This window comes from Hesperophylax consimilis, chromosome 20 (assembly GCF_061612785.1).
Source record: "Hesperophylax consimilis isolate HC1 chromosome 20, BYU_Hcon_1.0, whole genome shotgun sequence".
In the NCBI taxonomy this organism is placed as follows: Eukaryota; Metazoa; Arthropoda; class Insecta; order Trichoptera; family Limnephilidae; genus Hesperophylax; species Hesperophylax consimilis.
This window is the reverse complement of record NC_142855.1, coordinates 6,495,982-6,510,779: the sequence shown is the minus strand read 5'-3', so window position 1 is coordinate 6,510,779 and position 14,798 is coordinate 6,495,982. Positions and strand designations below refer to the sequence as shown.

The 14,798-nt window shown below is 33.6% G+C and overlaps 1 protein-coding gene across 1 annotated transcript in view; it reads left to right on the top strand.

Moving 5' to 3' along the window:
* Positions 1 to 7,725, top strand: part of LOC149413987 (uncharacterized) — a 34,802-nt gene extending 27,077 nt beyond the window's left edge. The window contains exons 5-9 of the mRNA XM_089643959.1: positions 3,186 to 3,313; positions 6,730 to 6,876; positions 6,935 to 7,056; positions 7,313 to 7,400; positions 7,697 to 7,725. Coding sequence (XP_089500085.1) covers positions 3,186 to 3,313; positions 6,730 to 6,876; positions 6,935 to 7,056; positions 7,313 to 7,400; positions 7,697 to 7,725 — 514 coding nt within the window. The remainder of the gene's footprint in view (positions 1 to 3,185; positions 3,314 to 6,729; positions 6,877 to 6,934; positions 7,057 to 7,312; positions 7,401 to 7,696) is intronic.
* The last annotated feature ends 7,073 nt before the right edge of the window (positions 7,726 to 14,798 follow it).

Here is a 14,798-nt window from a genome sequence, read left to right as displayed (position 1 = left end):
TTTGTTCTTTTGTTGTTTTCATTAATGTTTATATTAATATCACCAGTTAATATTGCAAAGTTAAAGTTATTTCTGTTAGTCATTTTTATAAGTGAATTAAGTTCATTAATGAATAGAGATTCATTTAAGGAAGGTGATCTATAGATAGCTAATAGCAAATAAGTACAATTACTATGGGTAAATGTTAATTTGATTGCGTTAGCTGTTTTAAAGTCTAGAATTTCGAAGGCAGGTTTTTTAAGACATTTTTTTATAAATAAAGTGATTCCATCGTGACCAGTATGTTTACATTCGGATGAAATAGTTATATATCCTGGCAAGTTATAGGGAATTACTTCTTTCATTTGCGTTTCTGTTAAAATGACAATACTAGGAGAAAAATCAAGACTATCGAGAAGAATACAAAGTTCATCAAAGTGCCTTCTTAAGCTTCTAATATTCATATAAAGAATTGAAAAGTTAACGTCTTTAAAGTGATTATTTAGTTCACTTGTGTTTTGACAAATATAATTTTCATACAAAAAATTTTCATCAGACATTTTGATAGAATATAAGTTATTTTCACGTGCTAGATGTTAGATGGTCCTTTATTCTGAAGGTATGTCATTCGGCTGCCTTATATGGATGATTGGAGCTGTTTCATCTTTTCTCATCATAACGTTACCGTTTTTCGCCCAGATGAATTTGTAGCCGAGTCTTGTGGATTTCGCCAGAAACAGGAGGTGTTTATTTAGTTGTGTTAATTGTTCGTTTATGAAAATTTTGTTATCTTCCGGAAAATTTATATTTTTAGTGTACAAGACACCATATTTTTTTTTTGGTCGATGATTTTGTCCTTTGCTTCTTTGTTTTGGAATGATACAATTAAGGCTGGGTATTTGTTTAAAGGGTTTCTGTTTCTGATACGATATATATTTGTTATTTTTGATGATTCCATTTCGCATTTGATGGTTTCCATAATATTATTGACTATTTTTGGTAAGTTTTCATTTTCTTTAAAAGGAATACCTTGTATCTCAATGTTATTTTGTTTGTGTAATTGTTCCAGTTTGTTTATTTGCTGTTTTATTTCGTTGTTTTCTGATTGCAGTTGTTTGATCAGTGTATCTTTCTTTTTATTATTTTCTTCATATTCATCAATTTTATTGCAACAAAATTCTACAGATTTCTTAAGATCTCTTAGTTCATTTTTAATTTGTTCTCTAAAAGATTTCATCAATTGTTCCGATAAATCTTCAAACTTTTTTTCCATGAATTTAAATATTTTATTTGTTTTGTAATCATCGTCAGAGTCGCTAGATGGTGTTTTTTTGGTGGTTTTTTTTTGCTTGCTCATTTTAATGTACTTGATGAAATTCGCTAGATGGCGTTACACTTATATTATTATAGTTTATTTTGATTATTATTATTATTATTGATTATTGATTATTATTATTATTGATATTATTGATTATTATTTTGATTATTATTATCTTTTGTATTTAAAAAAAAAGTTGTTTTAAGCAGGGAGCGAACTCAGCTCCTCCGCGACAATAGAGAGCGACGCTAAAGTTGCTATCCTCTACGCCACGGCCTGTTTATCTACAACCGTGATAATATTGGTACTAATATGTGATATTAGCCTAACAGTACAGTATTTGGTTTGCACTAAATAACAATTGCGACAACACTTTCACTGAAGCACTACACAGATTTAAAATCACTTCAGGAACATTGAAAGAAGGTTTCATTCAGGTAACTCCATTAATGAAGTATTAAACGCAGTTGGCGCTAGCAAAAACGTATCCAAAGAAGCGAAGCTAGCAGTCCACAATCGAGCCCTGGTACCTACCCTGATGTATGGCAGCGAGGCATGGAACTGGCAGAGGAAGAATGAAAGAACAATTCACAATTCTGTAGAAATGAGGCGAATGTGTGGTGATACCGTGTGAGAAATGTGGAGATATGCAATGCATACAAAGCTGATGTAAGCGTACTGCGTAATATAAATAAAGGCAAACTTAGAAGATTTGGGCATGCAGAGCGAATTAACGAAGAAAGGAGTGTAAAGAGAATGTTAGAGATTATTTTTCCTATATACCTACCCGAAATCTTGGCATGAAACGTTGGTATGTTAATATGTGTGGTTCAAAATGTGTAACAAATTATCCGTACAATAATAACCGTCTAGTGAGTGACATCGCTGTGCAATATTGTGATGAAAATATTCATCTTCAAAAACACGCCTGTTATAATAGAAGCGTTGTGACTAGTGAGGTGACTTATTGCTGTTGGATGAACTGAAACTACCATTGCATCTATTTGCCCTAGAGAAATGTGAGTACAAGTACCTGCAGTCTGGTCTTATGCCATCCTCTTGTTACAATTTACCCTTTGGTGTTTCTAACAGAGAATATATGACGCATATGTGAATGGTATCAGAAGTCGGGGACTCTCGAGGAAGACATAGCACGATCAAGTGAATCATATACTTGAGTCGGGCCATGTCAAGAGAATAATAGAAGACTATGTATGAGATGGCTTATGGATGCGAATGAGGCAAGAAGTGTGTGCCAAGTTGTCTGGCGGTCCGTCTGCCTACCCCTGCGAGAAAAGTGTGATGGTTAGTTTGTTTATGTTTACATACAGAATTATAATTCTTTACAAAAATAGCCTTTCCTCACCACAAGAGACAAGGCTCTTGTGTTTGGTAATTTATACTCAATATTTTATGTTTCTCCTTCATTCGTAAACCAATTATGTTTAATTAAGGGATTGTTTTGGTTAATATATACATCATATATGCGACAACTGGTTTGACCCACGCTCAATTACACCAACGTCAAGTTGACAGTTCTGCTCTTTGTGTGGAAAGTGTACCGTTCAGCAGTAATTATTTATGCTGGTGACATTTGTGAAGCAAATATTGCATTTTGTCTGTCAACTCCTAGACTGGGCGGTCGCTCTTCCATTGTTCCATTGGCAAAAGCGGCCAATTATTGTTAAGTGGTTTTGTTCGTAACAAGTTGGTTATTTCTAAAGCGAGGCTTAAATTTATTTTTTAAATCACCTTAACGGTTTTAAATATATTTAAATCTTCAATATAACTTATTAAATTGGACTAATGAATCAACGTTTTTTTACAGTTTTGGTTTATTTTCAGCTGAGACTAATTACCATCACATAACGTGACGCTATCACAGCAGAGCCATGGATCTTCTCAACCTAGAGAGTGTTTACATCAAGACGGAACCAGAGTTCCAGGAAGTAGGTCCCAGGGTTCCCGATGTAAAGATGGAGTGTTTGCAATATGCCGAGAGTGTTCAGCCAACTAGTAAGTTGCACTGCTTATATCAAAAAGGTATTTCATATTAAGGACAGCTGCTTTTTTTCTCGTTCTCCTCTTGTCTTCCATCATTACTTTTGATTTTACCTTTGTAATGTTGCTTTGCTGGAAACTGTCGAACTAAGCAAATGTGAACTTATAATTTTTATTTTTTTAATTTTTTTTTTATTTTTTATTTTTTTTTTTTATTATTTTAATTTAGATCATAGTTACATTAATACATACATATTTTAAAGTTTGATTTTATTTATTTGTTCTTGTTGGTTCGTAATACAGCGCAATTCGGAAGGGAGATTATTGTAGTTTTTTATGGCTTGGTAAATATAATGGTTTTGCATTTGAGTTAATGCCAGCAAGCAATTCCTGGTTCCTCAAGCTGTTGCCTCGGGATATTTTACCACTAAAATAAAGTATCTCTTCTAAACGTTCTCCATTTCAAGAATAATTTGAGATTATAAGATAGGTATGTGAAGTGTATTTTTGTGTTATAATATATTTGTATCATGACTTATTACGGTGATATCAGATTTTTTTCTCCCTCTGCTCATCTCACTAGGGAATTCCTGTGTCGAGATGTTCAGCTTTATAATTTTATTTAATCAAATAAGTAAAGTACATAATACATACGTAGATGGATTATATCAAATATGGGCTTTCGAAGGGATTTATTTATTTGTTTGTTCACGCCTTGACCGCTTTTACATGCAAGGTAAATCATACAGGAGCATTATAAAAGGATGATGACCATTATGAGCATTATAATAGGATGATGACCGAATGACAGAAGTTACCATAGGGGTAATCCAAAATCTCCACTCACAGCTAATACTGAATTTTTGACCATTTTCTTGAATAGATTTAACCAACCCATAGTTTTATTTTTTTATTTTCACTGTGCATATTATGAAGCAGCGGAGCTCTATAAGAAATATTCCTTTGTCCAAAGAATGTTCTGTTATTCACCGGCTGATACATTAAAGAAGAACCCAATCTAGTGTTGCGCACTTGTTGTGATCTTTTGGCAGTATCAATGTTGTTGAAAAATTTACAAAGAGCGATAACACATTATGTACAACTGCCTTGCTTATATAATTTTTCTTTTACTGTACAATAGCTGTGACGAATACAATTTTAAAATTATTTTAATGCAACAATTGAAGGCTCTAGGGTAGTGTTGTGACAAGTACCCCAACGGACAACATTTTATGAAAGAATTGTTTTAAAAAGCGCGTAGTATAGTTTTTAATGTAACTATATCAAATATAATTCTCAGAGTCTTAAGATGTAGGCTAGCTTTATTATATTGTTTATAAATAAAGTTTTTTTTATTTTTTTTTATTTTTTATTCACGACAATTATAATTACAAAGTTAAGTATATTATTCGCAGTCCTCCTTACTAGGTATTCCTGTTCCGAGGCGGACTGTAGGTTTTTGTATAGGTGTAGATCGTGATTTCCTTGTTAATTTCTACAAAAAAATTTTAAAAAATTGTCTTCACATTTGTTCAGTTCATAATTTTATTGATTTCCTCATCTTCATGTTTACTTAGCCATAATTTGATGTCGTTTTTAAATTTTTGTGTCTCCGTTGTGTTTTTGAGTTCAATTGGGAGGGCATTATATAGTTTTGTAGCATGGAAATGATGATTTTTCTGGCCAAAAGACGTATTTAATTTTGGGATGTTCAATAGTTTTGAGGATTTCTTCCTTGTAATATAGTTGTGTTGGTCAGCAGGGTACTCATATTTTTCTGTAAATTTGATTAGAGCATTTTTTGAGTATAGTTTTATTATACTGAACACTTTAAAATTTTTAAAAATGTCTTTTGATGGAGTTCTTATGGGTACTTTAAGGATTATTTTTATTATTGCTTTTTGAGTTTTAATAAGCTGCTTCATGTGGATGTTTGAGGCAGATCCCCATCCAATAATCCCATATTCTATGCGTGATTGACAGAGAGCATAGTATACCTTATATAAATCATTTAAGCTTAGTATATTGCGTATATTTCTAAAGTAGTATATAAGCTTTGTGAGTTTCTTTGTGATACTATTTATGTGGGAGTCCCATCGAAGATTTTCATCAATTTCAATTCCGAGATATTTTATACTTCTCGAGTGTGTTATGGTGGGGCAGTGGCATGATTGCGTTTCGTTTTTTCCTTGACAATCATGTAATTTGAGAGTATAATCCTCAGCTGGTTGTCCTCTAGCCGTTATAAAAAACGTTAAATATTTAGTTTTGTTAACATTAAGTGTGAGTGAGTTTTGCATAAGCCATTTTTGCAGAAGGATAAGCCCGTTTTCAGCTTCTTTGTAGGTGGTTATCCAATCACTTTAATTAAATAAAATGACAGTGTCGTCGGCAAAACTAATGATTTTTCCGTTGGTGTGTAAGTTGCAGATATCATTTATATATATCAGAAATAATAAAGGTCCTAGGACACTTTCTTGCGGTACACCGTAATTAATTGGGAGAGGTTTACTTTTACACTTATCAATTTTAACACACTGTGAACGTTCTGACATGTAACTTATCAGTAGATTTAGAGTTGTGTTTGACATCCCAATTGTTTTAAGTTTCTTGAAAAGGATTTTATGGTCTATCGTGTCAAAGGCCTTTTGCAGGTCTATAAAAATTGCCAAAGATTTATTTCCCTGGTCTAAGCTTTTTGTGATCGTATTTATGATATCGTCTATGGCGTCGGCAGTACTCAAGTTTTTTCTAAAACCGTACTGAGATTTCGATATTAGGTTATTATCTTCTAGGTACATCATAAGTTGTTTTTTTAGTACTTTTTCCAATATTTTAGAAAAGGTACTGAGAAGGCTTATTGGTCGATAGTTATTGATATCATTTTTACATCCTTGTTTATAAATAGTAACATTATTGTTCCATTTAAGATTTCTATCAATTATTCAGCCGAGATATCTGATTGTAAATTGATAATTATTCGATTGACATCAAGAAACTAGACATTCTCAAGAATAGAACACAATCGGTGAAGATGTTCTTACAGCGGCCATCTTTTCTTACCTTCGTGATTTTTCAATATTATCTTAAATTTTATTTGTAATGGTATCATTATTTTATTTCTAAAAGTATTTGAATTTATTTTTTGTAACACTTTCTCGGAAACGGTCTTTTAAAGTATAAAGTTCTTGTAAAAACAAATATGTAAATTGTGGTTTAAAAAAAAAGTTTTTCTTACCTGTTATCACTGTGTAATAGATATATTTATTTTTTAAGGACTAATAATTAAAAATAAAGTGATGTTCTTTGTCTTAATAAAATATATTGTATCCATATAATTTCGTTTTTTAATATAAATTTGTACCCGTAGATCGCAAGCCTACACTCAGCAGATCTTTGCATATCATTGTGTTGATGTTTTGTTATTCCAGGTAACATTAATGTGGAGACTGTTCCGATCCAGGCAGGACACAGAGAAGAAGACGGAGGTGGGATTCCTTATACGGAAATAGACATAGACCTGCTGGATGTTAAAACGGAATGTTTTGAACACTCTGAAAGTATTACGCAGACTGCAGGTAAAATTAGTTTTAGTTTGTATGACTTTGTTTTTATAATTTTCTGTTTTCTTTGTAGATTCATACTTATTGAGCTTTATACACCATCTTTTCAGACTTAAGATTGGACCTAAAGACGCATCCTGGAGGAAACACTTATTCATGTTCGCATTGCAACTACTTCTGCCACAGCAAGTCAATGTTAACACGGCACTTGCGCACCCATACTGGAGAGAAACCTTATACATGTTCCTTATGCAGCTATTCTTGTTCTCAAAAGGGAAATTTAAAACGTCACATTCTTGGCCATACTCGAGAAAAACATTTTTCATGTTCTGACTGCAACTATTCATCCTCTCTTAAGGGAACTTTAAACCACCACATGCTCTCCCATACTGGAGAAAAACCTTATTCATGTTCCTTCTGCAGCTATTCTTGTTCTGAAAAGGGAAATTTAAATCGTCATATGCTTACCCATACTGGAGAAAAACCTTATTCATGTTCCTTGTGCAGCTATTCATTTTCTCGAAAGGGAACTTTAAAACGTCACATGCTTACCCATACTGGAGAAAAACCCTATTCATGTTCCTACTGCAACTATTCATGTTCTGACATGGGAAATTTAAAACGTCACATGCTTAACCATACTGGAAAAAAACCCTATTTATGTTCCTTCTGCAGCTATTCATGTTCTGAAAAGGGAAATTTAAAACGTCACATGCTTACCCATACTAGGGAAAAATCTTATTCATGTTCCTACTGCAGCTTTTCATGTTATGTTAAGGGCAATTTAAAACATCACATTCTTACCCATACTGAAAAAATTGTGTGCATTCTGTAGCTATTCTTCCGCTCTCCAGGGACGTTTAATTCATCCGGTCATTCAGGGACATAAGCGTAACCATACTGGAAAAAAACCTTATTAGCGATAAGATTAAACCCATAGCATTTTCGTTGCCAGCATAATTCTAAGAATATAAATAATATTAGTCACATAAATTTCTACGGTCGTAAAATGTATAATACAGTAGCATACAATAACTTGTACGTACATTCACTGTATATCTAAGAATTGTGGTTGTTAATTATGGAAACTCATTTTTGTACCCAACCTTAAAATTTACTATGAATTTTGCATTTATACAACTGATATAATCTGATTTGACTTTCGTGTTTGTCTACGTTGATTTCAAAATCAAGTTTTTATCAAACAAGTATTTGTGAATTGTATCGATATGCACTTAGTTGTGTTGTGAAAAATTAATTCATTTAACTACTTTTATATTTTTAAGGTTGGACGCAACGCTCGTTAAAACCTTCTTGTTCGTAATAAAAATTATAATAATATTTGGATGATTTGTATAGCGCCGTATTTGTGCAAAATCACCTCAAGGGCGCTGTATTATACATTTCTACAATGATCTTCTTATGATCATATTCAACAATCATATACTAGCAATCCCTTCTTAGTCTAAATTCTCATTCCTTATTTATAAACATGTGTTATTTACATTTATAGTGATTTACTCTTTCTTATTAAAACTGTCTATGTTTTACGCATGTTTAATTTATCAATACCTAATACTGCTGTTTAAACTATTTTTTGATATGTTATTATTATTAGATTTAGACGCTACCATTTTGTTAATTTAAAGTTCCCACGAAATTCCTGTTTTAATGTAACTATATATGTAAGTAAATATATATGGAATGCTCCATGTTTATATTGATATATATATTTGTATAAATGTATGTGTATGTGTAAGCAAATATATGTACCCGCCTCAGAACAGAAATCTTCTAGTGAGGCGGGTTACTTTCACATTTGTAATGTATCATGTAATTGCAATAAACGCCCGGGTTTCCGGAAATTAATAAATAAAAAAAACAATACCTATAATCGAGTGACAGCTGTGTTTTGATCTGCTCCCGAAATAAATACTTAATAATTTGGTTTAGCGAGAAAATTTTCCCGTGGATGTGTCAGAACCGATGATAATCGTCAGTTTTACTACATCAGTGTTCGATTCGTCAGTGATTGATCAGTGAATAAAAAATTATAATTATTTTAACAACGAAAAATTAACAGTACGTCGTAAGTCAACCAAAAGGGTAATCTAGGCAGTGTTTGACTCACAGAGTCTACCAAAATGGCAAATTCAGAAAAAAATCTGAGAACCAAAGGGCAAATGACAGCAACTAACCTATCTGAGCCCTATGCTTTAAATATTGACAATCTGCTGGAGAAAATAAGGATGAAGATGGAAAAAATTGAAGTATTTAAACATGCCATAATAAAAAAAAAATGAATGATGAAAATCAAGAAACCAGAAGCGCAAGAAACTTCGTCAGCCGTCAGTACGTTAAAATCCATTTTAAGATGGAGACCATAATCAAACTGGTTTCGGAAGTTGAATTAATGAGAAAGGAACTAACTGAAAAAGACAGAATTATAAAGAGCCAGGAAGTCAGATTGGCAGAAGTGGAGCAAGTAACTCATGAAGACACCCTTAAATTTGCAGGGATTCCAGTAAAATAGGGTGAGCAGCCTGCAAAAGGTATTAATCGGGGGGCCGCAGTCACAGGTATTGAATTAAAAGGCGATGACATCCTCGACATCAAGAAAATGCCGGACCGATGATCTGGAGTCCCTCCAAATCTCCACGTCAGATTTACTAACCCCTAAAAAAGACGACTGATTCTACTGAACAAAAAGCAACTAAACACAAGGAAACGGATTCCAGAAGATTTTTGTTAGTAAAATTCTTGGTCCCAAAGAAATTGTGTGAAATTCTTGGTCTTCAAAAGTGAAATTCTTGGTCTTTCAAAGATCTTCTGTGCAGGTCTAAAACAAAAGCAAAAGAAATGGGCTTCAAATATGTTTAGTACAAAGACTGTAAAATAATGATAAGGAAAAATGAAGGTGACAGGCAAATACACTTTATTGAGCATTCGGTTGATCTTTAAAAAAATGATTAGTTTCCTTGATTGAGAGCCCCACTCTTACCGGTCATTCACTGGGTCGATTCCCCCAATATTGATGAGTCATATGGTCATATCTTCTTTGCTTATTTTTGCACTGTAACAATAATCACCTCCTACACTTTCCATAAAAGGTTTGAAATCAGTGATGACCACGGATCAGTGGAGCTCTTATTCATGGGAATTAAAGAAAACAAAAATCGTTTAGTATAAATTATATAATGGTTATTACCATCAATAATGTACAAGAAGAACAAAGTGATAAAATCAACACTTTTACTATTTCGGATACCAAAATTTTAAAATATCTTATAGCAGAGGAAAAAAACACTTACTATTATGCACCAAAATATAAGGTTAAATAATAAAAACAAGCATCTGTTACTCTTTAGCGACATCTGATGGAATCTGGAGTAAGCTTTATGACTAGCGCCATCTATCGCTTAAATACTCAACTTATTACCATACATCACAATTATATAGATAAAACATAATTCATTACCATTTTACCAGTTTTATTTTTCATAAAACAACCTTTTTAGTGCGCAAAACTATTTATTTTCACATAAATTATTACCTATTAACAGTTAAAACCAACAAATCACATAGATATTTGAAAGGCGATAGTTACGGTTACTCGCTGGTGGATAATAACACTTGACAAATATAATCAGTTAGTATTAATAATATTATGAAGGTTATCATTAATGTGTGTGCACTTATTACCCAAGTCTTAGATTTTTTAAATTTAATTTTAATGAAATTCAATAATGTTCTTATTAAGTTCTGCAAGTATTTTAGTTTTTTTATTATTAATTATTGTGACAGCTATTTCGGCGTTGAAGGCCGTTGTCAAACTGTGGTTAGTCGTCTAAACGTGGCCTGGCCACAGTTTGAAAATGAACTCCGAAACAGCTGTGACAATAATAGTAAAAATAAACTAAAATTCGATTTACAATTGTTAAATTTAAAAAAAAAAGTTGACCAAACTTGCAGTCAGGTCGGCCCTGAACCAAACGGCAACTGGCGCTAGTAAAAACCTCAAGAGCGCCGTGTATCCTCGATTGGGGGATCTTATGGGTTGCTGAGGGGTGGGGGAGGGAGATGGAGATCTACTTTCCAAACACGACCATTTAGTCTCCTACCAGGGCGTTACTGAGAGCATCTTATTCTGATGTCGTCATAAAATTAATATTATTGTTTATATTTTTTTTATGTTATCACCCAAAGTGCTACACTGTAAAATGGGTAAAAAATATATTTTTTAAATTTGTTGATATCTTTCGGCTACAAATATGAAGAGGAAAATATTAATAATATTTGATAAATTAAATGATGTCATCAAAACAAATGGTGAATACGCCTTGATAACAAACATAATATTTTATATGTACCTATTTATACACACGGGCATATTATATTCGTTCAGTTTAAATGACAGTTCTCGGCCATGACTCGGACCTCTCAGCAGCAGTGGCGCACCCAACTATATTTTATATACTACTACACAGAATGTTTTCCAAGAAGATGTGCAGCATTTAATGCTTTATAATTAATACAACTGGTCAACTGTCTTCTACTTGCTCAAGCTCTGTGCAGTTTGCATAATGGGAGTTATTGTGTAATTTATAGTTACTACAACTGGTCAACTGGCTTCTACTTGCTCAAGCACTGTGCAGTTTGCATTATAAGAGTTATTGTGTAATTTATAATTACTTTAACTGGTCAACTGTCTTCTACTTGCTCAAGCACTGTGCAGTTTGCATTATAAGAGTTATTGTGTAATTTATAATTACTATAAATGGTCAACTCTCTTCTACTTGCTCAAGCACTGTGCAGTTTGCATTATGGGAGTTATTGTGTAATTTATAATTACTATAATTGGTCAACTGGTTTCTACTTGCTCAAGCACTGTGCAGTTTGCATTATGGGAGTTATTGTGTAATTTATAATTACTATAAATGGTCAACTCTCCTCTACTTGCTCAAGCACTGTGCAGTTTGCATTATGGGAGTTATTGTGTAATTTATAATTACTATAATTGGTCAACTCTCCTCTACTTGCTCAAGCACTGTGCAGTTTGCATTATGGGAGTTATTGTGTAATTTATAATTACTATAAATGGTCAACTCTCCTCTACTTGCTCAAGCACTGTGCAGTTTGCATTATGGGAGTTATTGTGTAATTTATAATTACTATAATTGGTCAACTGGTTTCTTCTTGCTCAAGCTCTGTGCAGTTTGCATTATGGGAGTTATTGTGTAATTTATAGTTACTATAACTGGTCAACTGGCTTCTACTTGCTCAAGCTCTGTGCAGTTTGAATTATGGGAGTTATTGTGTAATTGATAATTACTTTAACTGGTCAACTGGTTTCTACTTGCTCAAGCACTGTGCAGTTTGCATTATGGGAGTTATTGTGTAATTTATAATTACTATAAATGGTCAACTCTCCTCTACTTGCTCAAGCACTGTGCAGTTTGCATTATGGGAGTTATTGTGTAATTTATAATTACTATAATTGGTCAACTGGTTTCTTCTTGCTCAAGCTCTGTGCAGTTTGCATTATGGGAGTTATTGTGTAATTTATAGTTACTATAACTGGTCAACTGGCTTCTACTTGCTCAAGCTCTGTGCAGTTTGAATTATGGGAGTTATTGTGTAATTGATAATTACTTTAACTGGTCAACTGGTTTCTACTTGCTCAAGCACTGTGCAGTTTGCATTATGGGAGTTATTGTGTAATTTATAATTACTATAAATGGTCAACTCTCCTCTACTTGCTCAAGCACTGTGCAGTTTGCATTATGGGAGTTATTGTGTAATTTATAATTACTATAATTGGTCAACTGGTTTCTTCTTGCTCAAGCTCTGTGCAGTTTGCATTATGGGAGTTATTGTGTAATTTATAGTTACTATAACTGGTCAACTGGCTTCTACTTGCTCAAGCTCTGTGCAGTTTGAATTATGGGAGTTATTGTGTAATTGATAATTACTTTAACTGGTCAACTGGTTTCTACTTGCTCAAGCACTGTGCAGTTTGCATTATGGGAGTTATTGTGTAATTTATAATTACTATAAATGGTCAACTCTCCTCTACTTGCTCAAGCACTGTGCAGTTTGCATTATGGGAGTTATTGTGTAATTTATAATTACTATAATTGGTCAACTGGTTTCTTCTTGCTCAAGCTCTGTGCAGTTTGCATTATGGGAGTTATTGTGTAATTTATAGTTACTATAACTGGTCAACTGGCTTCTACTTGCTCAAGCTCTGTGCAGTTTGAATTATGGGAGTTATTGTGTAATTGATAATTACTTTAACTGGTCAACTGGTTTCTACTTGCTCAAGCACTGTGCAGTTTGCATTATGGGAGTTATTGTGTAATTTATAATTACTATAAATGGTCAACTCTCCTCTACTTGCTCAAGCACTGTGCAGTTTGCATTATGGGAGTTATTGTGTAATTTATAATTACTATAATTGGTCAACTGGTTTCTTCTTGCTCAAGCTCTGTGCAGTTTGCATTATGGGAGTTATTGTGTAATTTATAGTTACTATAACTGGTCAACTGGCTTCTACTTGCTCAAGCTCTGTGCAGTTTGAATTATGGGAGTTATTGTGTAATTGATAATTACTTTAACTGGTCAACTGGTTTCTACTTGCTCAAGCACTGTGCAGTTTGCATTATGGGAGTTATTGTGTAATTTATAATTACTATAAATGGTCAACTCTCCTCTACTTGCTCAAGCACTGTGCAGTTTGCATTATGGGAGTTATTGTGTAATTTATAATTACTTTAACTGGTCAACTGGTTTCTTCTTGCTCAAGCTCTGTGCAGTTTGCATTATGGGAGTTATTGTGTAATTTATAGTTACTATAACTGGTCAACTGGCTTCTACTTGCTCAAGCTCTGTGCAGTTTGAATTATGGGAGTTATTGTGTAATTGATAGTTACTATAATTGGTCAACTGGTTTCTTCTTGCTCAAGCTCTGTGCAGTTTGAATTATGGGAGTTATTGTGTAATTTATAATTACTATAATTGGTCAACTGGTTTCTTCTTGCTCAAGCTCTGTGCAGTTTGAATTATGGGAGTTATTGTGTAATTTATAGTTACTATAACTGGTCAACTGGCTTCTACTTGCTCAAGCTCTGTGCAGTTTGAATTATGGGAGTTATTGTGTAATTGATAATTACTTTAACTGGTCAACTGGTTTCTACTTGCTCAAGCACTGTGCAGTTTGCATTATGGGAGTTATTGTGTAATTGATAATTACTTTAACTGGTCAACTGGTTTCTACTTGCTCAAGCACTGTGCAGTTTGCATTATGGGAGTTATTGTGTAATTTATAATTACTATAATTGGTCAACTGGTTTCTACTTGCTCAAGCACAAGCCGTTTCTCGGCAGCGGCAGGCAGAGAGGGTGGATCGCCAAACAACACCAACTGTCTTACATCAAACACTCTCTTTGCTTCATTCACATTCATACAACCTCTCTTACACACTTTTCCTTTATTCCAACATGTTCTTAATGTCAAACCTACAAGAGTCCCAACTGCTCCCAACCGTCTGGAGACAATGAGACTTCGGCATCCGTGATATGTTGTGCGGGAAGTAACTTGCAATTCAGATTTAGACATTTGACGTGCCGCAAATATTATTTTAAAATGAGTAAATTGAGAAATAACATAAATTTAAGAAATAAAAATTACTTGCTCACGGCGGGATTTCAACCCGCGACCTTCTGACTGCTAGTCGAGAGCCTTACCCCTCGGCCACACTACCCAACTCTAGTATTGATTCACTTGGTCGTGTCCCTACTCCTTTCTCCCTTCATCCTCTCCACAAGTCCAAAGCATCTAAGCGTCCCCTTCTTTATCTTACTCAGCACGTTTCAGCCCTGCATTCAATCTCCAAATGAGTGACCTGGTCAAAGGTGATTGTTCCACACACATTTGTG